Source organism: Scyliorhinus torazame, chromosome 5 (assembly GCF_047496885.1).
Source record: "Scyliorhinus torazame isolate Kashiwa2021f chromosome 5, sScyTor2.1, whole genome shotgun sequence".
Taxonomy (NCBI): domain Eukaryota; kingdom Metazoa; phylum Chordata; class Chondrichthyes; order Carcharhiniformes; family Scyliorhinidae; genus Scyliorhinus; species Scyliorhinus torazame.
Genome location: NC_092711.1, coordinates 71322489 through 71349418, shown reverse-complemented (window position 1 = coordinate 71349418; position 26930 = coordinate 71322489). Strand labels below are relative to the sequence as shown.

The window sequence follows — 26930 nt, the reverse complement described above, 5'->3', positions numbered from 1 at the left end:
ATTCGCTGATGTGACTGCAGGTGGGATAACTGAGTGAATCCCTTCCCACACTCAGAGCAGAGGAACCGCCTCTCCCTCGTGTGATCCCGCTGGTGCATCAGTAAGTTGGATGATTTTCTGAATCCTTTCCCACATTCAGAGCAGGTGAATGGCCTCTCTCCAGTGTGAACTCGCTTGTGTGTCTGCAGGGAGGATAAAGGAGCGTCTTCCTTCCTACACTCCAAACAAGTGAAAGACCTCTCCCCATTGTGACTGTGTCGATGATTTTCCAGTTGATATGGAAAATTGAATCCTTTACCACAGTCCTCACATTTCCACAGTTTCTCCATGATGCGTGTGTCCACGTGACTCATTTGACAGTCAGTTTAAGCCTTGTCCACACAAAGCACCTGAATGTTCTCACCTCACTGAGACTGGCGATGTTTTTTTCAGGCTGTGTAACTGGTTGAAGCTTTTTCCACAGTCAGTGCACTGGAACACTCACTCGGATGTGTATATCTTGCTGCCTTTCCAGTCACACTGATGTTTCCAGTCAGTGCACTGGAACACTCACTCGGGTGTGTATATCTTGCTGCCTTTCCAGTCACACTGATGTTTCAAATCTTTGAAGCATACAGAACAGACAAATATTTAACTTTGTAGATTTAAAAGTCAACATTATTCTGATGAATCAAATCTCAGAGCTCCACATGTTATTTGTTTTGAGATTTGTGACTTGAAATCCTCCTCCTCTCCTGATATTCTGTAAAAGGAGTTTACAAAAGTTAGCACTGTCAGTACGGCTCAGAAATTCAGAACTGACAATTCTAGTCTCTGTAGAAAATTAGTCACTTGCTCCCTCCATTCTTACTCTGTTATGCCAAACATACACCCTCCCAATTCTCCTAAAGGTGCCAATTCACGTTGATTGACAAATCCATGTTCATCGCATCCTATTCAAATGTGTGTAATATACACCACTCATTACTTTGTGAGAGAAGTGGTGAGATGTGCAGTGAGCCGGCATGATCTGGAACTGGCTGTCCACGGGTGTGGTGGTAGTAGGGGCAATCGAAGATTTGAAATTGAAATTGAGTGGGCACTTGAAGGAAATAATCTTGCAGAGGAACGGGGACATAGAAGAGGAGTAGGAGTGATTGGATTGCTCGACAGTGGAGAGTTGACATGGACTCAAGTTGCACTCCTACTCTATGACTGGAAATATATAACATGGCTACAATACTGTGCTACAAGACTAGAAATAATAATGGTTGTATTTTATTATTGAACTGTGAATAACATTTCTGAGAAGGGTTTCTTTAACAGGATTTTCAAATTTGCTGATGACAGCACCGTAGTGGGTCGGATTTCAAACAATGACGAGACAGAGTACAGGAATGCGATAGAGAAGCTGGTGAACTGGTGCGACGACAATAATCTCTCCCTCAATGTCAACAAAACAAAGGAGATTGTCATCGACTTGAGGAAGCATAGTGGAGAACATGCCCCTGTCTACAACAATGGGAACGAAGCAGAAAGGGTCGAGAGCTTCAAGTTTTTAGGTGTCCAGATCACCAACAACCTGTCCTGGTCCCCCCATGCTGACGCTATAGTTAAGAAAGCCCATCAACGACTCTACTTTCTCAGAAGACTAAGGAAATTTTACTCACAGATGTGGCACAAGGGGGGGTGGTCAGTCTGTGAGAGGCTCAAACGCGATGAATACAAATTCCGCATTCTGATTGGCTGGAGGACCAGAGAAAATTCCGGTCCTCCAAGTCATCCCATTGGTCAGCGCCTCAGCACAAAGGTCAAGGTGGGTGGCAACTCTTCTCCTTTGGACAGGCGCTTTTCAGGCCGTTGGATAGAGCGGTTTCCCCGGTGCGGAGGATTCTGGGATATGCGGCAGCCATTATTCAGGTGGAATCTCAGCTTCGAAATCCTGGCTCTGGGGCGCACTGACCCAGCCTGACACAAAGTACACGTGGGTGGTCACTGGATTTGATTTGATTCCCTTCGGAAACGTTTGTTGACTTCAGATGTAAAGGTTTAGACAGCCGGCGGACATATTGAGGATGACAATAGGTGACTGCAACTGAACCCGAAATTAGCACCTTGAGAGGATGAGAATTTGGCAAAAGAAACAGGTGTATAAGAGGATTAACTGGCGCTATTATCAATAGAGAAGATGAGTGTGTGCGGGACAGAGATTTATAGTTTCAGAGCGAGATGGATGTTCAGTGACAAGTAGAATTGTCAGTTCTAAATTTCTATCTTCATTGAATAATAGAATCTCTACAGATCAGAAGGAAGCCATTCAGCCCATCGAGTCTTTACCTTTAAAAAAAAATAGAGTATTCAAACAGGCGCCTAGGGGATTTTTACAGTAACTTCATTGCAGTGTTAATGTAAGCCTACATGTGACACTAATAATCATTATTATTATTAAAATTGAATATGGGGGAAAAGCAATGTGTTCCCGATAATTGCCAGGGGCAGGAGAGGAGGCGGGGTGTTGCCGTTCCAAGTGGTGGGGGTGAGTTTGCACTATCTTGGGATATAGGTGGTGTGGAGTTGGGTCCAGCTGGATAAGTTCAAGGCGGACTTCAAGAGGTGGTATGTGTTGCCCTATCTTTGACAGGATGTGTCCAGACAGTGAAAATGATGTTGCTGCCCAAGCTTCTTTCTATTCGAATTTCAGAACCTCAACATCTTTGTTCCCAAGTCCTTTCTGAGAAAGGTGAATGGGATGATGTGTGGGTGGGGAATGCTCTGCGGGTGAGGAAGGTGTTTCTGGAAAGGGATTGATGTGGGCGTGGGGGGGCGGGGTTGGCTTTGTCAAGCCTGTTGAATGACTACTGGGCAATTACTAGGAAATGGGTGTGGGATGAGTGGTCAGTCTGGGGACTGGATAAGATGCTGTTTGAGGGCACTGTTGTTGGCATCCATGCTGTTCTCGCTGATCCGTACTCCACAAGACCGGTGGGGTTATCAGCGTTGAGGGTTTGGAACCAGTGCAGGCAACACTTCGGACTGAAAGGCATGTCACTGTGGATGCCAATATGTGAAAACCATAGGTTTGCAGCGCTGGACCAGAGGTTCACATGTGGTGGCAGGTTGGGGATAGAGTACTTCAGGGACTTGTTGCTGGGAGAAATGTTTGCAGGCCTGGAGGAGCTTGAGGAGTTGTATCACTTGCCTAAGGGAAACAGTTTTTGATTATAAATCTAGAGTACCTAGTGTGCAGGATGTGGGGGCGATGAACCATGTGCATATGTTTTCGGTGTGCCTGAAATTGAGGGTTTTTTGGATGAAATGTCTGAAATTTTGGGAGCAAGGGTGGCTCGAAGTCCGGAGGTGGCGATATTCGGAGTATCGGAAGATCTGGGAGTTCAGGTGGCGAGAGATGCTTTGGCCTTTGTCTCCCTGATAGCCCAGAGACAAATTTTGTGGAGTTGGCGGGACTAGGAACAGCCAAAGACGAGGGAATGGGTGAGTGACATGGCAGGATTTCTGCACGTGGAAAAGGTTAAGTTTGTCCTACATGGAGTGGAAGGCGGATTCACCCTGAGGAGGAAGCCATGCATCATCTTCTTTAAAGTGAATTAATTGTCGGTGGGGAGGGGGTGGGGGGGGGGGGGGGGGGGTAGTTAGGGGTGATTTGTTCGGAGGTGTTGGGAAAAAAAGGTTACCTGTTGCCGAGGATTGGCTTTTGTATTTTTGTATACGTGAAAAATGCCTTCGATAAAAATAAATTCTCTGCTCTTCAGGTTAAGAAAAATTGTGCAGCTCCATCCAATCCTGATCTGAAATTTTATGTGAAATCTTGACCACAAATCGTCCCCTTCTGAGACCAACTATGTTAACACGTATAACAAAACCGGAGCATGGTTCAGTCCTGGATATGATTAACAACAAAATCCAAGCACAATAGTTATTTGTGAATTTGCTGGTGTTTCAGCAGAGTGGATGAGGTAACAAATCCCTTCCCACAATCAGAGCAGGTGAACGGCCTCTCCCAGTTGTGAAATCGCCGGTGTGTCAGCAGGTTGTCTGACTGAGTGAATCCTTTCCACACATGCAGCAGGTGAACAGCCCCTCCCCAGTGTGAACATTTCACCCCAAGACGAGATTCCAACTACATATCCACATAACCAAGAGCGCTTAATTCCACCACAGTCACATCGCTTAACTCCACTCCGGTCTCCGCTAATCTGCTGCTGACACCTCATTCATTCCTTCTCACATCTGGATTTAACTCTCCGAACACAATCCCTGCTATCCTCCCAAATTTAACCTCCCCGTAATCTTGAGATTATCCATAACTCCACTGCTCATGTGTTTACTCACACCAAGTGCTGTTTACTCATCACCCGTGCTTGCTGGCCCACAAAGGCTTCCAGTCAATAAACAAGTAAATTCCAACATTCGCAGCCATGATTTCCTTCATCTTGTGATCATCCCGGTCTCTGTAATGTGTGTACCCAGAATGCAATGGTAATGCTGCTGCACTTTGATACTATTGCTCAGACATTAGACTGTGTCAGCTCTTATTTATACTGAATAAAATCTAACCACTGCCACCAATAAGGGCTATCACTGTGAATCATTTCAGAGTTTGGAAAAGTGGGGGTGTTAAGGGTCAATACAAATTAGGAGTTGACCATTCGGCCCCTTGATCCTGCTCCACCATTCAATGAAATCAGGGTTAATCTGATTGTGGTCTCAACTCATTTCCTTCCTCCACCCTTTCACTCCCTTGTCAATCAAGAATCGATCAAATGCAGCCTTAAAGCAGATTCAATGGCCCTGCCTCCACCACTCACTGGGGAAGAAAGATTAACAGACTCACAGCCATCAGGGGAAAAACAATCATCCTGATCGCCATTTTAAATGGGAGACCCCTTATTTGTAAATGGTGTCCCCTCGTTCTAGCCTCTGCCACAAGGGGAAACATCCTCTCAGCATTCTCTCTATCAATTCCACTCAGCGTCTCTGACATCATCTCTCATTCTTCTAAACTGCAATGGATACAGGCCCAACCTGTCAAACCTTTCTTCAGAGGATAATCCCCTCAACCCAGGAATCCGGGGTGTCAACCTTCTCTCTACTGCTTCTAATGCACTTATCTCATTTCTGAAATAAGGAGACCCAAACTGTACACAGTGCTCGAAATATGGTCTCACTAAAGACCTTGTACAACTGCAGCAAAACATCCCTACTTTTATATTCCATTTCCTTTGCAATAAACAATAATATTCCATTGACCTTCCTAATCACTGGCTGTACCTGCAGACTAACTTGGGATCAGGCACCCCCGATCTCTCTGTAACTCAGAGTTCTGCAATCTCTCTCCATTTAAATAATATTGTTTTATTTAATACTTTCTGACAAAGTGGACAATTCATATTTTCCAAAGTTGTGCTCCGTCAGTTTTTTACCCACTCACTTAACCTGTTCGTAGTCCTTTGCAGAGTCCTTAAATCCACTTCACAAATTACTTTCCTACCTGTCTTTGAGGCATCAGAAAATTTAGCCGCCATCATTCAATCCCGTCATCCAACACATTCATACAGATTGTAAATGGTTGAGAGCCCAGCACTGATCCTGGTGACATTCCACTTGTCACATCTTACCCACCCAGAAATGACCCATTTATACCTACTGGCTGCTTCCTGTTAGCTAACCAATCCTCTATCCATGCTGATGTGTTGCCCCCAAGCCACAAGCTCTTATTTTGTGTGTAATAACCTTTGATGTGGCACAATGAGAAATACTTCCTGGAAATCCAGATAAAGCACATCTACAGGTTCCCCTTTATTGACATCCCTTGTTACTTCCTCAGAGAACCTTGATAAATTAGTCAGTCACAATTGATTCCCTGAACTCCATTTTCAAACACTGTGTCAAAAGAAAAATCAAATTTCCTCTACCCCTTTGGCTCCTTTGCCAACTACCTTAGAGGGACTCACTTTCTGTTAAAGAGCCTGTCAATCCATCTCACCCACTTACCCGAAAGTGAACAAATTTAATCAGGAAAGGTCCAACCAATTCAAATAATTTCCTGTTAAAAGTTTATTGATGAAACAGAGCGTGGTTAAAAAAAACTAACAGAAAATTACTTGAGGATCAAAGAAAACCAGAGTAACAGGATGTTCACAATGTTCTGGTCCCAAATGGTTCCCTTTAGCTCCTCTGTACTGTGTCCCCATGACTCCCCGCTTTGGACACTGGGGCATTGAACCCTGGGGGGTCACATCACCGTCAGCCTCAGTGACCCTCGCCCCTGAACCCTGATTGGTTGGATGTGCAATTCCCAGCCAGTCCGCCAGCATCTTCCTGTCTCTATTAGCGATGCCCATGGCAGTTCCCAACTGGGACACAGGCCCTGTTATTCTCAGCTAAATTCAGCCCTCAGCTCCGTCGCCTGGCTGTCAGTGACACGAGCAATAGAGACAGAAAGAAAGGTGCCCGAGGCTCAAATAGGAAATCAAAACTCGTCGATAAGGATCTCCATAAAGGTCAGCAACTTCTTATAAAAAAATCAAGTTCCCAGTCCACAAATTAAAGGATCCTTTTAAGTTTTATGACTTTTAATACAACAAACAAACTAGAAGCTACTTTACCTCGGAAACCTACACAGTAAACTATAAAACAGAACTTTGCCCATTTACACAATCTAAAATCACACTCCACGATTATCGTTACTCTGTCCTGGAAGTCAAAACTTAATTGTCTCAGAACCTGTCCGAAGTGATGATTCATTCCCGAGGATTTACTTCAGTTCTTCGACCAAGACACTGAGAAACAAAGGGAGAATAGAATAGAATGTGAACTGGCAAAATACTTAAAAATGGACTGTTAAAGCTTCTGTGACTACGTAAAAAGGAAATGTTTGGCTCAGACAAAAGGTTTGTCCGTTATAGATAGTGTCAAGAGAATGTAGAATGTGAAATAGAGATCTCTACAGCCACCTCGTTCAACACTGGGATGTAGATCAGCAGCTTTTGGGGATTTATTCACTTTAAAGCCCATTAATTTCTCCAGTACTACCTTTTCACCAATACTAATCTCTGCCAGTCTCTTGGTTCTCTGGTGTTTTTTGGACAATTTCTGTATCTTCCTCTGTGAAGTCAGACACACATTGTTTAGTTTATCTGTCATTTCCTTACTCCCCATTCTAAACTCTCCTGTCTCTGGCTGGAATGGACACACATTGGTCTTTGCTAATCTTTTCCTTTTCACATTCCTGGAGAAGCTTTTCCAATCGGTTTTTATGTTTCTCATCGGTTTGCTCTCATCAGTTTCTTGATCCTCCTTTGCTGAATTCTAATGGATCTCATGGAATCTTTAACGTTTCTTGTTAGCCAAGGTTACATCACTTTTCCTGTTGGATTTTTGTTCCTTAAAGGAATCTATATTTGTTGTATATATGCAAAATAAAAGTTGCAAAAATCCCAGAGGACCATAGGCTGCTCTCCCCTTTCTCAGTGAGAGAGCTGACTGGTGGTGATTTAACCTGAGGGTCAGCACACCTCAGGCGAGGGGCCTGGTTGCGAAGGCGGGGCCTTCATGAATAAACTCAGCCAGTACGGGAGTTGAATCCTCACTGTTGGCCTTGCTCTGCATCACAAACCAGCTGTGCAGCCAACTGAGCTAACCGACCCCCTGATAAATATGTAATAATTCCTTAAATATTAGGCATTCCCTGTACCAATCAGTTTCCCAGACCACCTCTGACAACTTGCCCCTCATACCGTGTTGTTTTCCTCTGTGAGGAACACCCAGATAAATTAAACAAAAGAACCATGTAACCACCAGGGCCCATCTCCATGGTAACGTGGCATGCTTTAGGGGGTTTGAAATGGAAATGGAAACTAAATATCTTCACACTTCCAAATACCCTTTCACTCTATGATCCTTGTACAATTCGAAGCCAGGTATTAGCAACAAAGCTCAAAGAGCATCAGCCCATTGGAGGCAAAGTTGTGAGATCGGCCAGTCCAGCAGAAAGAAACCCTCCGACCATCCCCACTGACCACCTGTCAGAATGAACAAAATGCAGTCCTGGATGTTGGGCAGAAACAATAACAGCAGAATCCAACCCCTGTAATCGATTGTGAAATTGTTGGTGTCACAGCAGGTGTGGTGAAACATGCAATCCCGTCTCACAGTGAGAGGTGGACGGCCTCTCCCCAGTGTGAACTCGCTGGTGTGTCCGCAGGTTGGATAATTGAGTAAATCCCTTCCCACACCGAGAGCAGGTGAATGGCTTCTCCCCAGTGTGAACTCGCTGGTGTGTCCACAGGTTGGATGAATCACTGAATCCCTTCCCACACTGAGAGCAGGTGAATGGCCTCTCCCCAGTGTGAACTCGCAGGTGTGTCTGTAGTTTGGATACTCGAGTAAATCCTTTCCCACACTGAGAGCAGGTGAATGGCCTCTCCCCAGTGTGAACTCGCTGGTGTGTCCGCAGGTTTGATGAATCACTGAATTCCTTCCCACACTGAGAGCAGGTGAATGGCCTCTCCCCAGTGTGAACTCGCTGGTGTGTCCGCAGGCTGGATGAATCACTGAATCCCTTCCCACATTGGGAGCAGGTGAATGGCCTCTCCCCAGTGTGAACTCGCTGGTGTGTCTGCAGGTTGGATAATTGAGTAAATCCCTTCCCACACTGAGGGCAGGTGAATGGCCTCTCCCCAGTGTGAACTCGCTGGTGTCTCCGCAGGTCAGATAACTGAGTGAATCCTTTCCCACACTGAGAGCAGATGAATGGCCTCTCTCCAGTGTGACTACGTTGATGAGTTTCCATCTTTGACGGGGCTTTGAATCCCTTCCCACAGTACCCACATTTCCACGGTTTCTCCATGTTTTGGGTCTCTTCGTGTCTCTCTAGGCGGGACAATCAGTTGAAGCCTCGTCCAGAGACACAACACGTGTACGGTCTCTCCGCACTGTGAATGGTGTGATGTTTTTCAGGCTGTGTAACTGGTTGAAGCTTTTTCCACAGTCAGTTCACTGGAACACTCTCACTCGGGTGTGTGTTGTGTGGGTCTCGGTGCTTTTCCAGTCACACTGATGTTTGAAATCTTTAGCTGACAGTTCGGGCAAACATTTCACCTTCTAGATTCAAAGGCTGATGCTATTCAGGTTCCAAGGAATCGAGTGACTCTGTCAGGTCGAGACGTAACGTCTGAGATTTCTGTCTGTAATTCCTCCTCGTCTAATATCCTGTAAAAAACAATTTACAAAATTCTTCAGTGTCAGTACAGGATAGAAACTCATAACAGACAATTCTATTTTCTATGTCACATTTTTTCCTCTCTTATTCCCCCAAAGCTGTAAATCACCATCCCACACACTCTCCCTCCATTCTCACTCTGCTGTATCTAATATTCACCCTCCCTATTCTCCTGAAGATGCTGATTGATAGATCCAAGCTCACAGCTTCCTGTCCAGGAGATCACAACAAATATGAGCTGCAGTATGCCATTCGGCCCATCGAGCCTGAACCATTCAATGGGATCATTGGCTGATCTACCACAACACCGTTTTCCCACATTATCCCTCATTTCACAGTGGTTAGCACTATTGCTTCACAGAACCAGGTTCCCAGGTTCGATACCCGGCTTGGGTCACTGTATGTGCGGAGTCTGCACGTTCTCCCCGTGTGTGCGTGGGTTTCCTCTGGATGCTCCGCTTTCCTCCCACAGTCCAAAGATGTGCAGGTTAGGTGGATTGGCCATGCTAAATTGCCCTTAGTGTCCAAAAAGATTAGGTGGGGTTACTGGGTTACGGGGATCGGGTGGAGGCTTGAGCGTAAGTAGGGTGCTCTTTCCAAGGGCGGTGCAGACTCGACGGGCCAAATGGACTCCTTCTGCACTGTAAATCCTCTGGGGTACAGAATTTCAATGCTTCACCACAATCTCGAGAAAATAAATCCCTCCTCATCTCAGCTTTCTCTTAATTTAGCTGCCAGTTCCCCATAACCCTCGGCACGTTCATCGATCAGAAATCTGTCTGTGCCGGGGTGTCGGGCTTGTGGTGCGGGAGTAGCTGCTTTTCCGCAGATTCTGGTGCCACTCACCTATAATCTGATCTTTAAATTAATATTGTTATCATGTCCCTGGAAGACGTCAGGGTTCAGTTTAGTAGGATTATGCCAAATAAAGTGAAGAAATCTGTTGACAAAACAGCGCAGGTGGATTCAGCGGGAATGGAGCCACCTTTTCAACATGGCGGCCTGACCCTCAGTAGGTCTCTCGACCCCGCGCTCTCCGAGGCTCTCATGGAGGCGGCGAAAATGATGACTGCCGGCATTATCCGTGTTACTGACCAGAGCTGGTGTGTGCTGACTCAATATCTGTGAGCTCATGGGGACCAGCTGCAAAACACCATGAAGGGGCTCGATGATCTGGGCAGCACGGTGGCACAGTGGATATCACTGCTGCCTCACGGCGTCGAGGTCCCAGGTTCTATCCCAGCTCTGGGTCACTGTCCGTGAGGAGTTTGCACATTCTCCCCGTGTTTGCGTGGGTTTCGCACCCACTATCCAAAGATGTGGAGGGGCGATGGATTGGCAACGTTAAATTGCCCCTTAATTGGAAAAAATGAATTGGGTACTCTAAATTTATTTTTAAAAAAGACTCAATGAACCGGAGGAGAGAATCCTGAACGTTCAGCAAGATGCCTCCGTCGAAATTCAATCCTTTGAAAACCAACCGAGTGGCCTTCGGAGGTCATGGATGACTTGGAGAACCGAGGGTCGGATAAAGAACATCTGAGTCGTCGGCCTGTCAGAAAGTGTGGAGGGTAAGGCTCCCGTTAGCTTATTCGAGGACTGGCTGCCATGCTGGGTGCCACGGTAGCACAGTTGCTTCACAGCATCAGGGCTGGTTCAGTTCCGGTTCAATTCCTGGTTTGGGTCACTGTCTGTGCAGTCTGCACATTCTCCCTCTGACGATGTGGGTTTCCTCCCACAAGTCCCAAAAGACGTGTTTGTGGGAGGAATTGGACATTCTGAATTGTACCCGAACAGGCACCGGAATGTGGCGGCTAGTTTATTTTCACAATAAGTTCATTGCAGTGTTAATGTAAGCCTACTTGTGACAATAATAAAGATTATGAATGGGCCAAAGGTCCTCTTTCTGTGCTGTAAAACTCTCTGACTCTAAAGATAGAGGTGGGAGAGGGAGGGAATGACTTTATAGAGAAACTGCCAAAGCCACAACATTCACCAGCTCTGAGGACACACCTTAGCTCCCTTTCCAATCTGAAAGCAGCCTGAGCTGGATTTACATTCCCCTTAATTGATCATTGCTGGGTGATAATCCTGTACTTCCTCACCTCACACCACTGTGACAGCACCTTCACCACACAGACTGCAGCAACTGACCAAACATCACCTTCCCAGTTATTCCTGAAGGCACCGCCTTCCCAACCTGGCCCCTTGCCTGAGGTGCGGTGATCCTCAGGTCACATCACCGCCGGTCAGCTCTGTCCCGGGAGAAGGCCCTGGTTCACAGCCGCCATCTTGGTTCACCGAGGCAGCAGAGCGCATGCGCTGGCCTCGGTGATGCAGAAGCTGTGGACGGGACCTGAAAGTTTCTGTTCCCAGCCGGGTCCTAGTGCCCGCCCGAAATTTACCGTGCAACAGGTTTTTAAAATGTTTCACTCAATCTCAGGCTGCAGCTGATGTTTGTGGCCTGGAGGTGTCTCTGGATTACGTAGACATTCAGTGTGAGAGGCTGCAGCCTCTGTATAGCTACCTGAAAGGGGTTATACAGCGTTTGATTACATTTCGTGGTCCTTTCCATTCCATTATCAGGATGTTTGTGTGATATTTCCTTACCCTCAGTGTGATTTTTCTTTATTTAAAATACATTTCAGCAGCAGGCTTACTGGTAATTTTTAAAGGAATAAAGGTTATTTATTATCACACTATTTCCCTGGATGTTTGAACATCTCAGTCTCTCGTCTCTTTCACACTCACTGACACATACACAGAAATTAAGTACAGATCAAGGTGAAGTTGTAATGATGAAAATGGAATGTAGACTGCAATCTTTATATCGCTGCAGGCCTGTTGTCTTCTTGTTGAGCTGTTCCTTTAGTTGGAGTGAAGCGTTTTTAGAAACAAATAATTCTCATGAGGCTCTGAAGCTTATTGTAGATGAATAGCCAGGAGGTTGGTTCTCAGGTGGACTTGGAAGCTGGAATAAGTACAGTTCTGTGGCTGCACTGGAAAACATTCAGCTCTGCTGGTCCAGCTGGTTCCTGGTGCTTCAGATGCTTCTCACACACACATTTGATTTGTTCAGGGTTTATTATACTGCATCCCTGACAATTAACTAGAGGGTTACAAGTCTGAGACCCAGAACACCACGATACAATAGCAGATAACGATGATCACTCACTCACTCTGTTCCAATTCAAGCTCATTCTCCGGTGTTCAATACGGCACTTGGAGACCAACAGTCGAGAGATTTTATATTCCTCAAATGCTGGTTCATCCTGACACAACGAGACATTTAAACTTCACAGGTGGCTGCAAAGTTTCCTTATTCAGGTCCGTGTTTAACTAAATATTGGTCACAGAATCGGATATTGCCCACAGTTTAATGTTCATAATAACCTGTTAAGTTGCAGCCATCATGACAGAGTTTGTGGATCTTACAGTCTATAGTATCCTTCTGCCGAACGTGACATCTTGAATCTACTCTTGGGTCTGGTTAAAACAGTTCATTGTAGCTGGGTGGGATGGGCGGTATTGTAGCAAAGTGGATAGCACTGTTGCTTCACAGCTCCAGGGTCCCAGGTTCTATTCCCAGCTTGGGTCACTGTCTGTGCGGAGTCTGCACATTCTCCCTGTGGGTTTTCTCCAGGCGCTCCGGTTTCCTCACACAAGTCCAGAAAGACGTGCTGTTAGGTGAATTGGACATTCCGAATTCTCCCTCTGTGTACTCAAACAGGCGTCGGAATGTGCCGACTTGGGGCTTTTCACAGTAACTGGCAGTGTTAATGGGTGGGTGGGTGGGTGGTCACTCTGGCTGCCGACTTCTATTCCGTGGTCTTGTCTGTTCCCAGTGGCCCTGCAGAGGGAGCATGCGGTACCCGCCAGAATGCTTGACACCTTCCACAACCAGTGTATACCTCAGTGGACAGAATGTTTCAGAGACACTGTGAACAATATTCTGGTTCAGTTAGGAAGGTTCCCGGCACTTTTGTTGGGATTTCTAGCTGATGTTGGTCTTTTATTTTGACTGGACCACATGCTTGGGAAAAGCAAAAGAGGAAAGAAGGTTCTATAGAAACTAGAATGATCTGTTGTGAATTTCTATCCCATTCTTACAGTGATCATTTTTGTAAACTTCTTTTTTGGACATTAGGACGGGAGGATTGGCAGCTGGGCAACTCGAACCAAATACTACTCAAGATCTTTCTTGACAGTCACTCAATTCATTAGGATCTAAATATCACAAACTGTCAATGTGCTTGTCTGTTCTGGCTGTGGGAAGTGATTTCAAACATCACTGTGACTGGAAACGCCCCGAGACACACACACACCTGAGTGAGAGTGTTCCAGTGAACTGACTGTGGAAAGAGCTTTAACCAGTTACACAACCTGAAAAATTATCTTGTTTCCTCTTGTGGGAGAGTCTAGGACCAGAGGGCATAATCTCAAAGTAAGGGATCTCAAATTTAGGACAGAGATGAGGAGACATATCTTCTCTCAGAGGGTAGAGAATCTGTGGAATTCTTTAGCTGGGCAATCAAACTGTTGTCTAATTGTCCCGGCAGTTACCAGGCTCCTGTGAGCTCCTCCAGCTGTTATTTTAATGCCGACTTCAACAAACTATTTTAAGTAGGTTTCTATTCAATTAATTCATTGTGACTGTCACACAAACACATTTTCAGTCTGGAAACTTAAACCAGCTGCTTTACATTCAATCAGGAACATCACAGTTTTACACCAATCTCTGATTTTACAGCACGTTTCCAGCATTCACCATCGTTCTTCCTGACTCTAAACACAGTTGTAAAGGTGCTTCTGTTCCGTGTCTAGGAGCTCTGAACCATGGAAGAGAACAGCTGGGACACATTTCTCTCACACCTCAGGATTAACCCACATGGGGACTTTGCTGACAGTGAAGAGAGATGAGAAAGACCCAAGTGTCTTTTGTCCCTCTCAGTGTGACCCTGAAGGACTGTGTCCAGGCTGAAGTTCTGTTCCTGCCGTGTGATCCTCCTCCAGATTGTCCTTTCTGAGCTCCAGCCAGGTGCTGTTAAACACTCATGTGGGAAAGACAAAAATCTTCAATGTTTCAAACCAAGCTTATTTATTTCACATTTATTCAGAATATTAAACCTCATCAGCAGATTAAGACTGTCAAGAGTGAACCTGATTCAGTCCTGGACATAATTAACAGCATCAATAAGGGTAGAATCCAAACCTTGTAGTCGCTTGTGAACTCACTGGTGTGTTAGCAGGTGGGATGAGTGAGTAAACCCCCTTTCCACAGACGTTACAGGTGAACAGCCTCTCCCCAGTGTGAACTCGATGATGTTTCAGAAGATAAGATAAATGAGAAAATTCCTTCCCACATATGGAGCACGTAAACGGCCTCTCTCCACTGTGAACTCACTGGTGTGTCAGCAGGTTGGATAACTGACTGAATCCCTTCCCACACACAGGGCAGGTGAACGGCCTCTCCCCAGTATGAACTCGCTGGTGATTCAATAGGTTGGATGAACGAGTGAATCCCTTCCCACACACTGAGCAAGTGAACAGCCTCTCCTCACTGTGAACCTGCTGATATGTCAGAATGTTGTATGAACGTGTGAATCCCTTCCCACATTCAGAGCAGGTGAACAGTCTATTCCCTGTATGAAGTTGCTGGTGTATCAGAAGGTTGGATGAATTAATGAATCCTTTCCCACAGTCAGAGCAAGTGAATGGCCTCTCCCAGTGTGAATTCTCTGGTAGTTCAGTGGGGCACTTGGACGGCTGAATCCTTTCCCTCACATAGAGCAGGTGAACGGTCAGTCCCCAGTGTGAACATATTGGTGTGTTAGTGAATCCTTTTTGTTTTTAAAGCTCTTCTCACTGTCAGGACAGTTAAAAAGTTTGTGATCAGAGTGAACAAGTTGATGTGTCTGCAGGTGGGATGACTGAATGAATCCTTTCCCACACAGGGAGCAGGATAACGGTCTCTCCCCAGTGTGAATATGTTGATGTGTCAGCAGATCCTTTTTACATTTAAAACTCTTCTCACCGTCAGGACATGTAAACGGTCTTTCATCAGTGTGAACAAGTTGGTGAGTCACAATGTGGGATGACCGAGTGAATCCCTTCCCACACACAGGGCAGGTGAATGGCCTCTCCTCAGTGTGAACTCGCTGGTGTGTCAGAAGGTTGTATGAATGGGTGAATCCGTTCCCACAAATGGAGCAGGTGAACGGTCTCTCCCCAGTGTGACTGCGACGATGAACTTCCAGTTGTGATGGGTAACTGAATCCCTTCCCACAGTCCGCACATTTCCACAGTTTCTCCATGGTGAGGGGTTTTTATGTCTCTCCCGGTTGGAGCTTTGTCCACACACAAACAGCCGTTTAATTTCTCCCTGCAGTGAATGACGTGATACATTTTTTGAGCCTGTGTAACTGGTTAAAGCTCTCTCCACAGTCAGTTCACTGGAACACTCTCACTCGGAGATGGGATGTATATCTCGGTGCTTTTGCAGTCGCACCGCTGAAACTGAACAGACAAATATTTCTCCTTCCAAATTCAAAGACTGATTATATTCAGCTCCTGATGAATCAAGTGACAGTCAGATTTCGATGTGATGTTTGGTTTGATTTTTCTGTCGGCCAATCCTCCACTTCCAATATCCTGTAAAAGGAGTTTACAAAAGTCATCACTCAGTCCAGGATAGAAATTCTGAACAGACAATTCTAGTTTCTCTGGAACATTTTTTCCTCTCTTGTTTCCCCAAAGCTGTAAATCCCCGTCCCACACACTCTCCCTCCTCCCTGGGCTGAAATCCAAACCCATCTCACCATCTGCACCATTTCTTTCCTCCACTGCCAGTTTTCTCCCTCCCTCTCCTCTGCCTGGGTTCAGTTCTCCAGCTTCTGTCTGCAGACTGACAATAAAACCAATGGGTCTTATTGGGGGGTTTGGGTTCTCACCATTGTCCCCGCTCGCGGCGGCTCTCATTCAGCCTCTGGGAACCGCACTCACTCTCACCGCGGCTGCGCTCAGCCCGGAGCAGCACCGCGCATGCTCCACACAGGGGGAGGGATGGGGGAGCGACTTCCGGGGACGGGACATTCTGACGCCTGCGCGTTCTGGCTCCTGTGACGAAGATAGGGCGCATTCATACGCGCCGGGCATTCCGGGTAGCTTTATCCGCCATTATTCCATCACGTTCCTCAGGCTGATAAATTGGTTCCGGCACTTTTGATACAGATCGGTGTCTGTACGGAATGGGGCGGCCGCATCGGTGTTTTTCTCTCTGATCGGTCCCTGTCATCTGATTCGGGGGCGATATGCCGAAGGGCGCCTGCGCGGCCGCGTCGTTCTCAGGTGCAGCAGGGCGCATGCGCGGCCGTCCAGGACACGGAAGCAGGAAGGGAGAATCTTGTGAATTTCTCTCCTGGACTGAGAGTGAAATTCCTTTAGAAAGAGGCGGATTTACTAACGGGAACTTCAATCCAAACATCACATCATCATCTGACAGAGTTACTCGATTCAACAGGACCTGAATATCATTGGGAGGTAAAATGGTTTGTCTGTTCTGTCCGTGGATAAGGATTTCAGATATCAGAGTGACTGGGAAAATTTAAATGACCATTCCAGGTTAAATTTGAGACTAATTACACCGATCACATTGGAGAAGTTAAATAATTTGCTGTTGTACTCTTATGTATGCAGGTACATTTTAAAATTACCACATTAGCATACTTGGCAGCTAAACTGGGCAAACTGCTGACCTTGTTAGTAGTGAGAGTTACTATCCCGGATTTTATTAAAGTTTGTTGTTCCTGTTGCATTTCATTCAGCTCATCGTGGCTACAAAGTAGGTATTCAGCCTAAACCCAATTTCCAGATTGTGGCCTGTAGCTTTTTAAGTTACATCAATTCAGATGTCTATCTAATTACTTTTTAAATGTTATGAGGGTTTCTGCCATCATTTCAGGCAGCATGTCACAGATCCTCACCACCCTCTGAACCTCCTAGTCCTTCCTTAAAACTCTGCCCCCTTTTATAAGTATCCCTCAACCAAAGGGAATTGGACCTTCCTATCCAATCTATTTAGATCCCTCAGACTTTAAAAAAAATATTAATTTATATATTTTTCTAATTAAGGGGCAATTTAATTTGGCCAATCGACCTACCCGGCACATATTTGGGTTGTGGGAGTGAAACCCACGCAGACAATGGGAGAATGTGCAAACTCCTTACAGACAGTGACCTGGGGCCAGAATCGAACCCGGGTCCCCAGCACGCAAGCACACAAGCACTGTGCCACCATGATCCCCAGAATTTTATATATTTAGAATAATCTTTATTATTGTCAGAAGTAGGCTTACATTAACACTGCAATGAAGTTACTGTGAAAATACCCTAGTAGCCACACTCCGGCACCTATTCGGGTACACAGAGGGAGAATTTGGAATGTCCAATTCGCCTAACAAGCACGTCTTTCGGGACATGTGGGAGGAAACCCATACAGACACTGGGAGAACATGCATTTTCTGTACAGTGTCCCAAGTGGGATTTGAACACTGGGACCCTGGTGCTGTGAAGCAACAGTGCTAACCACTGTGCTACCGTGCCACCCATAAAACAGTTCAGCTCAATGTTCTCAGATTAAAGAAGCTGAAGCGCCCAACGTGGGTCTAACCCACGGCCCTGGGATTAAGACTCCCATGCTCTACCGACTCAGCCAGCCAGGCTGCTTTTCAAAATTTCATTTTGGTCTCCCCTCAGTCTTTTCTGTTCCAAAGAAAACAGCCCCAGTTTACCCAAACTTTCCTCTGAGCAAACATTGTCAATTTCTGGCTGATGTTCTTAAATCCCCTCTGTACTCTCTCTGGTGCAATCTTCCTCTACAGGAATCTAGCTCTGGCCTAACTAGTCTTGTCCTGCCATTTATCATGTAATCCTTTGCCTTGTTTTCCCTACAGCTTTTTCCTCACTATCAAGTGTTCAATTATTTTTGTGTCACAGGTAAACTTCTTCCTCATGTTCCTACATTTACTTTGAAATCAATGATGTAAACCAGGAGTGAAGGGCCCAGTACTGATTCCTTTGAAACCGGCACTGGAAACAGCCCTTTGATTTTCTCTATTCTTTATGGGATGTGAGTGTCACGGGCAAACCAGCTTGGTTGCCCATTCCTAATTGCCCTTAAACTGAGTGGCTTGCTAGGCAATTCAGAATTAACCACATTTCAGTGAGTTGGCCAGATCAGGTAACGCCGGTGCAGACTCGATGTACCGAATGGTCTGCTTCTGCACTGTAGATTCTATGATTAATTCTGACCTTGGGTCACTGTCTGTGTGGAGTTTGTACATTCTTCCTGTGTCTGCGTAGATTTCCTCCGGATGCTCTGGTTCCCTCCCACAGTCCACAGATGTGCAGGTTTGATGGATTGGCTGTGTTAAATTGTCACTGGGAGGGATTGCGGGGATTGGGTGGGGAATCCATCAAGGTAGGATGCTCTTTCAGAGGGTTGCTGCAGATTCGATGGGCCGAATGGCCTCCTTCTGCACTGAGGGGATTCTATGATTCTACATTGGGTCCAATGATGTGTTCACTCACACACTGCAGCCTGACTCTTATTATGGGAACAGACACTGTGTTTGTTACTCTCAAAGTGAGTGAATCCTTTGCTGTTTCTCCTCTGGGCCCCATCTCCACTATTATTGTCTAATTGTCTCACTGAGACTCTCACTGTTATTATTGGGCAATCAGCGCACAGCCTGAGCCTGTGGCCGCTCTCACCATCTGTAACCGTCACAATGCCCGGGTGATTGTCGGCAGCTCCTGACCAGTAGGAAGAAGCGGGGCGGGTCTGGAGGACCGAGTGAGGGCCACTGGTCCTCCAACCAATTGGAGTCAATGAGGGATGGGGTCCGCTGTGATTGAAGCATGCGCAGTATGGGTAAGTGCGAAGCATAAGGGCGTCTTCTTCAGATACCGGTAAGACGTCTTACAACACCAGGTTAAAGTAACAGGTTTGTTTCAAACACTAGCTTTCGGAGCACTGCTCCTTCCTCAGGTGATTCTTCGGATCCAAAATTGGTAAGAGGCAATAAACAATATGGAGGAAGCGAGAGATCACGGGGGTGGCCGGAAATGTTGTGTAAAGCTCTTGTAAGCCGCAAACCTCGGAAAACTTTACAGGACCCAGTTTGTACCGAGCGGGGCTGCAGCACGGTAGCACAGTGATTAGCACAATTGCTTCACAGCTCCAGGGTCCCAGGTTCGATTCCCGGCTTGGATCACTGTCTGTGTGGAGTCTGCACGTTCTCCCTGTGTCTGTGTGAAATGAAAAATCAAATGAAATGAAAATTGCTTATTGTCACAAGTATGCTTCAAATGAAGTTACTGTGAAAAGCCCCTAGTCGCCACATTCCGGCGCCTGTTCGGGGAGGCTGTTATGGGCTGTGTGGGTTTCCTCTGGGTACTCCGGTTTCCTCCCACAGTCCAAAGATGTGCAGGTTAGGTGGATTGGCCATGCGAAATTGCCCCTTAGCATATAAAATTGCCCTTAGTGTTGGGTGGGGTTACTGGGTTATGGGGATAGGGTGGAGATGTGGGGTTCTGGTAGGGTGCTCTTTCCAAGAGCCGGTGCAGACTCGATGGGCCAAATGGCCTCCTTCTGTACTGTAAATTCTATGAAATCTATGAGCTCCTCATGTTCGGCTCGGGTTAACGGCCGCCATTTTTATTGGATGTGCATCAGGGCGCATGCGCGTTTTGTCATCTTTGTCGGGGGGCGATGTTTCAATGAGTGGGAGGAGCTTGTTCCCCATTATTCAGAATGAGACAACTTGTCCATCAAACTGGATTAGTCTTTGAGTCCCAATGTCTTATTGATGATGCAAAGCGGTGGCAGAGATGGAAAGGAAAGGAAGCCAATCCTGCTCTCCGGATTTCACTGTCTTATTGGACATCCTGCCCCATGTGTCCAAAGCTCAGTGACTCTGTTCAGCCACATGAAGACCCAGGGAAGAAATTCACAACCCTGAGTAGACGTCACCCTCAAATCAGGGGACTGCTGATGACAAGAGGGTCAGTGTGCAGCGGGGGCATGAGGGGTCATCCTGGATCCATAAGCAGAAGGGAAGAATGTTGTGAATTTCTATCCTGGCCTTACGGTGATTAATTTTGGAAACTCCTTTTACAGATGATTAGTCGGGGAGGATTTACACTCAGCAAATTCAAGCCAGGCGAAATGTTTATCTTTCCTGAATTTAATTTCTGGACTGACAGTGGTGCCTTTGTAAACTTCTTTCACAGGGGATTAGAAAGGGATTCACAGACAGAAAACTCACAACCAATCCTCACATCAAATTCTAACACCACTGTTCGAGTTACCAGGAACTGGAGATCATCGACCTTTGTGGGTAAGCATTGAATTCCATATCATTATCGCTCACTGTATAAAATGTCTACCTACTATCTCCCCTGTAGATCTTGGTCACAATCTTAAATCTGTGTCCCGTAATCCTTTTACAATCTACTGATGGGAACAGTTTTGAAAAATCTTTTGTTGGGTTTGCCGTTGTCGTTTCTGGTGCCTGGGTCGATGCCGGGTGGTCCGTCTGGTTTCATTCCTTTCTCATGTTTTTGTTGTGGTTGAATCAGCTTGGACCAGTCCATTTAGGATCCAGAACACAATTGAAGTCTCCTCCAAGAATCAATTGATCTATATCCAGGTCTGGGATGGATTCCAACAATTTTTTTACAAATGTTTCAATGAGATCCCCTCATTTAAAAAAAAAAAAGATAGAGAAGCAGAATTAGGCCATTCAGCCCATCGAGCCTTCGAGGTTGCTCTGCCATTCGATCATGGCTGATATGTTTCTCATCCCCATTCATCTTGTATTGTAGCTCTCTTGAAATGAATGCGAACATTGCATTTGCCTTTCTAACTGCCAACTTTCCTTTATTTGTTCTTGGGATGTGGGTGTTGCCTTGGCCCAATGTTACTAATCGTAATCAGTTCGCAAAGCATAATTTAAATCAAACATATCCATTTCAATAGTGGGTTTATTACCCAATATGCGTTGCAGCTGAGAATGTGCTCTATCCACATGACAGAAGCTTCTCGCACATGCACAGAGTCCGGCTGTGACTGGAGCATGCGGCGTTCGGGCTGTGACCGGCGCATGCACAGTTCAGGTTGACACTGACGTTGCAAGGAGCGGGAAAGAAACAATCGAGCGACTTCCAGGATTGGAGCCGTGGGTGGCCTGGGAGCGATAGAAGCTGCGGGGTGAGCCGGGAGGGTTCATAAATACCCCGTGGAGGCTTCAACTCCCGAGGAAAATGTTAACGGTCCCGACTTAAACAGCACCGAACAGAGTGAGAGCTGAGCGGTGACAGGCCCGGGTTACCGGCCGCCATCTTTACAGAGGACAAGGAGCCGCAGGGGGCATGCGCTGCGAGCCTGGACCGGATGCCAACTCTCCCGGATTGACTGACTGGAGTCTCCAGGATTTTATTTTATTGATTTGTGGGAGTCACTGGCTGGGCCAACGTTTATTGCCCATCCCTAATATCCCTTATACAGAGTGGCTTGCTCGGCCATCTCGGAGGGCATTTAAAGAGTCAACCACATTACTGTGGTTTGGAATCGTGTCGGCCAGACCAGGCAAGGACGGCAGATTTTCTTTTCTATTCATTCACGGGATGTGGGTGTCGCTGGCTGGGCCAGCATTCACTGCCCATCCCTAATTGCCCTTGAACTGAGTGTATCTCAGAGAGCATCTCAGAGAGTCAACCAGCTGACTGTGGATCTGGAGTCACATGTAGGCCAGACCAGGTAAGGATAGAAGATTTCCTTCACTGAAGGACATGAGTGAATCAGGTGGGTCTTTGCAACAACCAACAATTGTTTCAGGGTCTTCAATAGACTTTAAATGAATTCAAATTTAACCTTCTGTCTTGGTGAGAATCGTGTCTGGGAAATCATTACGACAGTAAAGAAGATTTTAATGTAATTTTCTTTGAACATTTCTCTTCAGTGGATATAAAAATATTGAAGATGGGGTAAAGGTTATTTGGCTGACAATCACTGTCCTGTAAGGTAGCAAATCCTTTTGCTTCCCAATTGGCCGAGGAAGGCAGTGTGTCACAAGGATGGATGTGTTGACCGATTAATGGCTGGAGGATGGCGGCAGGTCATGTGACCAAAGCTCCAGGAATACATTTAATCAAAGTTGATGAGGAGAGAATGTTGTGAATTTCTATCCCAAACCAACAGTGAGATTTCTGTAAATTTACAGGATACTGGAAGTGGAGGTTTAACAGACGGGAAACGCAAACCAAACGTCACATCGCGATCTGACAGAGTCACTCGATTCATCAGAACCTGAATATCAACAGCATCTGGGTGTGGAAGGTAAAAGGTTTGACTGTTCTGTCTGTGAGGGAAGATTTCAGGTCTCAGTGTGACTGGAAAAGCCCCGAGATTCACAAACCCTGGTTAGACCAAACCTGGAGAACTGTGTTCAGTTCTGGGCAACAAACCTGAGGAAGGATAGAATGGCCTCGGAGGGAGTGTAGCACAGATTTACCTGAACGATATCTGTCCCCCCCGGGGTTAAATTACAAAACTAGATTACACAAAAGAGTCAGAGACATGATGGTACAGAGAATGGCATTCGGCCCAGTGAATCCATGCCAGCTCTCTGGAGCAATCCAGTCAGTCCCATTCTCCTGCTCCCTGTATCTTCGCAGGTTTATTTCCCTCAGGTGTCTATCCAATTTCCTTTGGAAATCAAATGATTCATGGATCTATTTTCAAACTCCCTCATAGGCAGCAAGTTTCAGGTCATTGCCGCTCGCTGTGTGAAAACATATCTCATGTCACCTCATATCTCCTGTAACTTTTACATACAAACTCGGAACAGGCCACTCGGCCCCTCGAGCCTGCTCAGCATTCAATAAGATTGCGGCTGATCTCATTCTAACCTCAACTCCACATTCCTGTCTACCCCTGATGACCTTTCACCCCCTTGCTCATCAAGAATCTATCCAGCTCTGCCTTAAAAATATTCAAGGACTCTGCTTCCACTGCCTTTTAAGGACGTGAGATCCAAAGTCTTACAACCCTCAAGAGAATAAAAAATCATCATCTCCATCTTAAATGGGCGACTCCTTATTTTGCTCTCATTCTCGCTTCTCCCACAAGAGGAAACATTCTCTCCACATCCACCCTGTCAAGTACCCTCAGGATCTTTTATAGTTCAATCCAGGTTTTACCCAAAACTTTAAATCTGTCTCCCTAGTGCTTGTACGATCAGTGAATGGAAACAGAGTTTCTTTGTCCACCCAATGGAAACCTGGCGTAATCTTGTGTACCTGAACACAAATCTCCCCTCAACCTCCTTTGCTGGAACCATTCTGGTAAATCACCTCTGCACCTTCTCAAGAACCTTCACATCCTTCCTGAAGAGTGGTGACCAGAGCTTTATAAAGATTCATAGAATAGAATTAGAACCATAGAATTCCTACAGAGCAGAAGGAGGCCATTTGGCCCATCGAGTCTGCACCGATTCTCTGAAAGGACACACTGCCTAGGCCCCCCCCCCCCCCCCCCCCCCCCCCGACCCTCTCCTTGTAACCCCATAGCCCCACCTAACCTGCACATCCCTGGACACTACCGGGCAATTTATCAAGACCAATTCCACCTAACTTTCCCTTCTTTGTATTGGAGGAAACCTGAGCACCAGGTGGAAACCCACGCAGACACGGGGAGAAAGTGCAAACTCCACACACACAGTCACCAAGGCCGGAATTGAACCCGGGTCCCTGGCGCTGTGAGGTAGCAGTGCTAATCACCGTGCCACCAAAAGCATAGTGTCAGTGTCAATATTTCTATTTATGAAGCTCAAGGTCGAATATGCTTTGCCAACTACTCTCTTAATATGTCTTCTGGATATACAAAATCCCTCTTCGCCTCTTTCTCTCTCCTCCAAAAGAGGCCAATTGGGTTTTTATGACAATCCAACAGTTTTCATGGTCACTTTTTCCCAGTGCCGACCCCACAAGTGAGCAGATTTAGTCAGCTCAATTTCACAACCTGCCTTGTGGTCTTGTGGGTTCTCTCTCACTCCCTATTTTCTGTTTTTAAATCAGTTTCACAGGGTGTTCGAAGGGGAGGTTTCAAAGTTCGGAAACTCAAACCAAGCATCACATCAGGATCTGACAGAATCCTCAACTTATCACATCCTGAATATCATCAGAATATCATTCAACATGGAAGGAAAAAGCATCGTTCACAGTGGGGAGAAACCGTACATGATTTGTGTGTGTGGACGAGGATTCGCTCTATCATCAGGCCTCACAAGCCACAAATGCAGTCACACTGAGGAGAAACCGTGGAAATGTGCAGACTGTGGGAAAGGATTCACTTCCCCATCCCAGCTGGAAACTCATCGACGCAGTCACACTGGGGAGAAACCATTCACCTGCTCCAAGTGTGGGAAGGGATTCACTCAGTCATCCGACCTGCTTAGCCACCAGCGAATTCACACTGGGGAGAGACCATTTAGGTGCTCTTACTGTGGGACTGAGTTCAAAAAGTCATCTCACCTCACTGCACATCAGCGAATTCACACTGGGGAGAGGCCATTCACCTGCTCAGAGTGTGGGAAAGGATTCACTCAGTCATCCCTACTCCTGAGACACCAGCTAGTTCACACTGGGGAGAGACCGTTTCAATGTCCAGACTGCGGGAAGTGCTTCAAAGGTTCTGGGGATCTGATACGCCATCAACGTGTTCACACTGATGAGAAACCGTTCAGGTGCTCTCACTGCGGGACTGGGTTCAGACGATCATCTAACCTCACTGTACATCAGCGAATTCACACTGGGGAGAGACCGTTCACCTGCTCCGAGTGTGGGAAGGGGTTCACTGAGTCATCTAATCTGTCCACACACCAGCGAGTTCACACTGGGGAGAGACCATTCACCTGCTCCAAATGTGGGAAGGGATTCACTAAGTCATCCCACCTGCTGAGTCACCAGCGAATTCACACTGGGGAGAGGCCATTCACCTGCTCCAACTGTGGGAAGGGATTCACTGAGTCATCCGCACTGCGGAAGCACCAGCGAGTTCACACCGGGGAGAGACCATTCGCCTGCTCCGAGTGTGGGAAGGGATTCACCACTTCATCCCACCTGCTGAGACATCAACGAGTTCACACTGATGAGAGACCTTTTCAATGTTCAGATTGCAGAAAGTGCTATAAAAGGTCTGGAGATCTGATGCGCCATCAACGTGTTCACACTGACGAGTGACCGTTCACCTGCTCCGAGTGTGGGAAAGGATTCACCACTTCATCCCACCTCCTGAGACACCAACGAGGCCACAAGTAACCACAGTGATTGGATTTTGCTGTTCCTCACATTCAGGACTGAACCATGTTCATTTGGGTCTCTTTCTGCTGATAACAAACTCCAGCCCATTTACAGGGGCCAATATTCTGGCTAACAGTCAAATAAATTAGATTTGTGTGAAATACGCAGTGTGCTGAAATTTTTAAAATATCTCTGACACAAATTAGTTCCTTTTGAAGTACTCTCGCTCTCCCCTGTCTCTTCCGTACTCACCTCAACAAGACGTGTGAGGAGCTTGTGGAGCTTCTTTGTGACTGAGATTGAGTAAATCCGATCAGCTGCCTCTGCTGCTTCCCTCCCTTCCACGAGCCCACCAGACCAAACTGTCTCTAAATGTCATCCTTTCCCGAGCCCTGAACCCACATCTTTCTCTAGTTTCTCTCCCATCTCCCCTCATGCCCTCTCAGAGCTCATCTTGTCCATGAAATCCAGCTCCTGCTCCATCGAGCCTATTCCCACTCAGCTACTGATCAGCCAACTCCCCTATGTCCATGGATATTGTCAACATTTCTCTCTCTTCAGGTACTGTCCCTCTGTCCTTCAAATCTGCCATCATCACCCCCTCAATAAAACAGGTCCTTGACCCTGCCATCCTAACAAATTACTGTCCCATCCCTCTCCACTCCAAACTATTCGATCATGTTGTCGCCTCCCAAATCTTTGCCCATCTTTCCCAGAACTCCCATGTTGGAATCCCTTCAATCAGGTCTCTGCCCTGTCACAGTGAAATACAAGAAACAAACAGAATCTTACCTGGAGAGAAGACAGACAATCCGGGAGCTTGGATGCAATGGCGGCACGGTAGCACAGTGGTTAGCACTGTTGATTCACAGCACCAGGGACCAGGGTTCGATTCCCGGCTTGGGTCACTGTCTGTGCGGAGTCTGTAAGTTCTCCCCGTGTCTGCGTGTGTTTCCTCCGGGTGCTCTGGTTTCCTCCCACAGTCCAAAGATGTGCAGGTTAGGTGGACTGGCCATGCTAAATTGCCATTGGTGTCCAAAAAAGCTAGGTGGGGTTACTGGGTTACGGGGATAGGGTGGAGGTGTGGGCTTAAGTAGGATGCTCTTTCCGAGGGCCGGTGCAGACCTGATGGGCCAAATGGCCTCCTTCTGCACTGTTAATTTGATAATTCGATGAGGTGAGATTGTCCTTTCTGAGCTGATTTTAAACATTGAGGCGGGAACTTGCTGCCCAGATACGTCTTCCTATTTAGATCCATCCCGATCTACATCCCTAAGGCCTTTTTCAAAGCACTAGACAAACTAATTATGGTGTTCATATGGGCGGGGGGGGGAGTTGGGGGGCGAAT

At 46.5% G+C, this 26930-nt stretch overlaps 2 protein-coding genes and 1 long non-coding RNA gene across 7 annotated transcripts in view; 1 reads left to right on the top strand and 2 right to left on the bottom strand.

The window, feature by feature from the left end:
• Positions 1–11544, bottom strand: part of LOC140418371 (uncharacterized) — a 294193-nt gene extending 282649 nt beyond the window's left edge. Inside the window, exons 1-2 of one of the 4 annotated variants that reach the window (XR_011944975.1) lie at positions 11433–11544; positions 6037–9210 (exon numbers count right to left, since the gene is read on the bottom strand). The gene's annotated coding sequence lies outside the window, so the exon portion shown is untranslated. Of the gene's footprint in view, positions 1–6036; positions 9211–11325 lie in introns of those variants that run through there. The other 3 variants (XR_011944974.1, XR_011944976.1, XM_072501838.1) reach the window with 3 other exon arrangements.
• A 2755-nt stretch (positions 11545–14299) lies between these two features.
• Positions 14300–16244, bottom strand: LOC140418377 (uncharacterized). 2 transcript variants are annotated; one of them, XR_011944978.1, is made up of 2 exons: positions 16171–16244; positions 14300–15871 (listed from the first exon to the last, which is right to left on the bottom strand). It is a non-coding gene; the product is annotated as an uncharacterized lncRNA (long non-coding RNA). The 2 variants fall into 2 exon arrangements; XR_011944979.1 differs by lacking the exon at positions 16171–16244 and adding an exon at positions 16039–16091.
• A 233-nt stretch (positions 16245–16477) lies between these two features.
• Positions 16478–25743, top strand: LOC140418370 (uncharacterized). Its single transcript, XM_072501836.1, has 4 exons — positions 16478–16759; positions 20513–20619; positions 22504–22619; positions 24359–25743. Exon 4 carries the CDS (start codon positions 24479–24481, stop codon positions 25520–25522), a length of 1044 nt encoding a protein of 347 aa, XP_072357937.1. The 5' UTR covers positions 16478–16759; positions 20513–20619; positions 22504–22619; positions 24359–24478; the 3' UTR covers positions 25523–25743.
• The last annotated feature ends 1187 nt before the right edge of the window (positions 25744–26930 follow it).

What these genes read in the sequence shown, in the direction of transcription:
- LOC140418370 (XM_072501836.1), top strand. Translation starts at nt 24,479, where the DNA reads ATGGAAGGAAAAAGCATCGTTCACAGTGGGGAGAAACCGTACATGATT.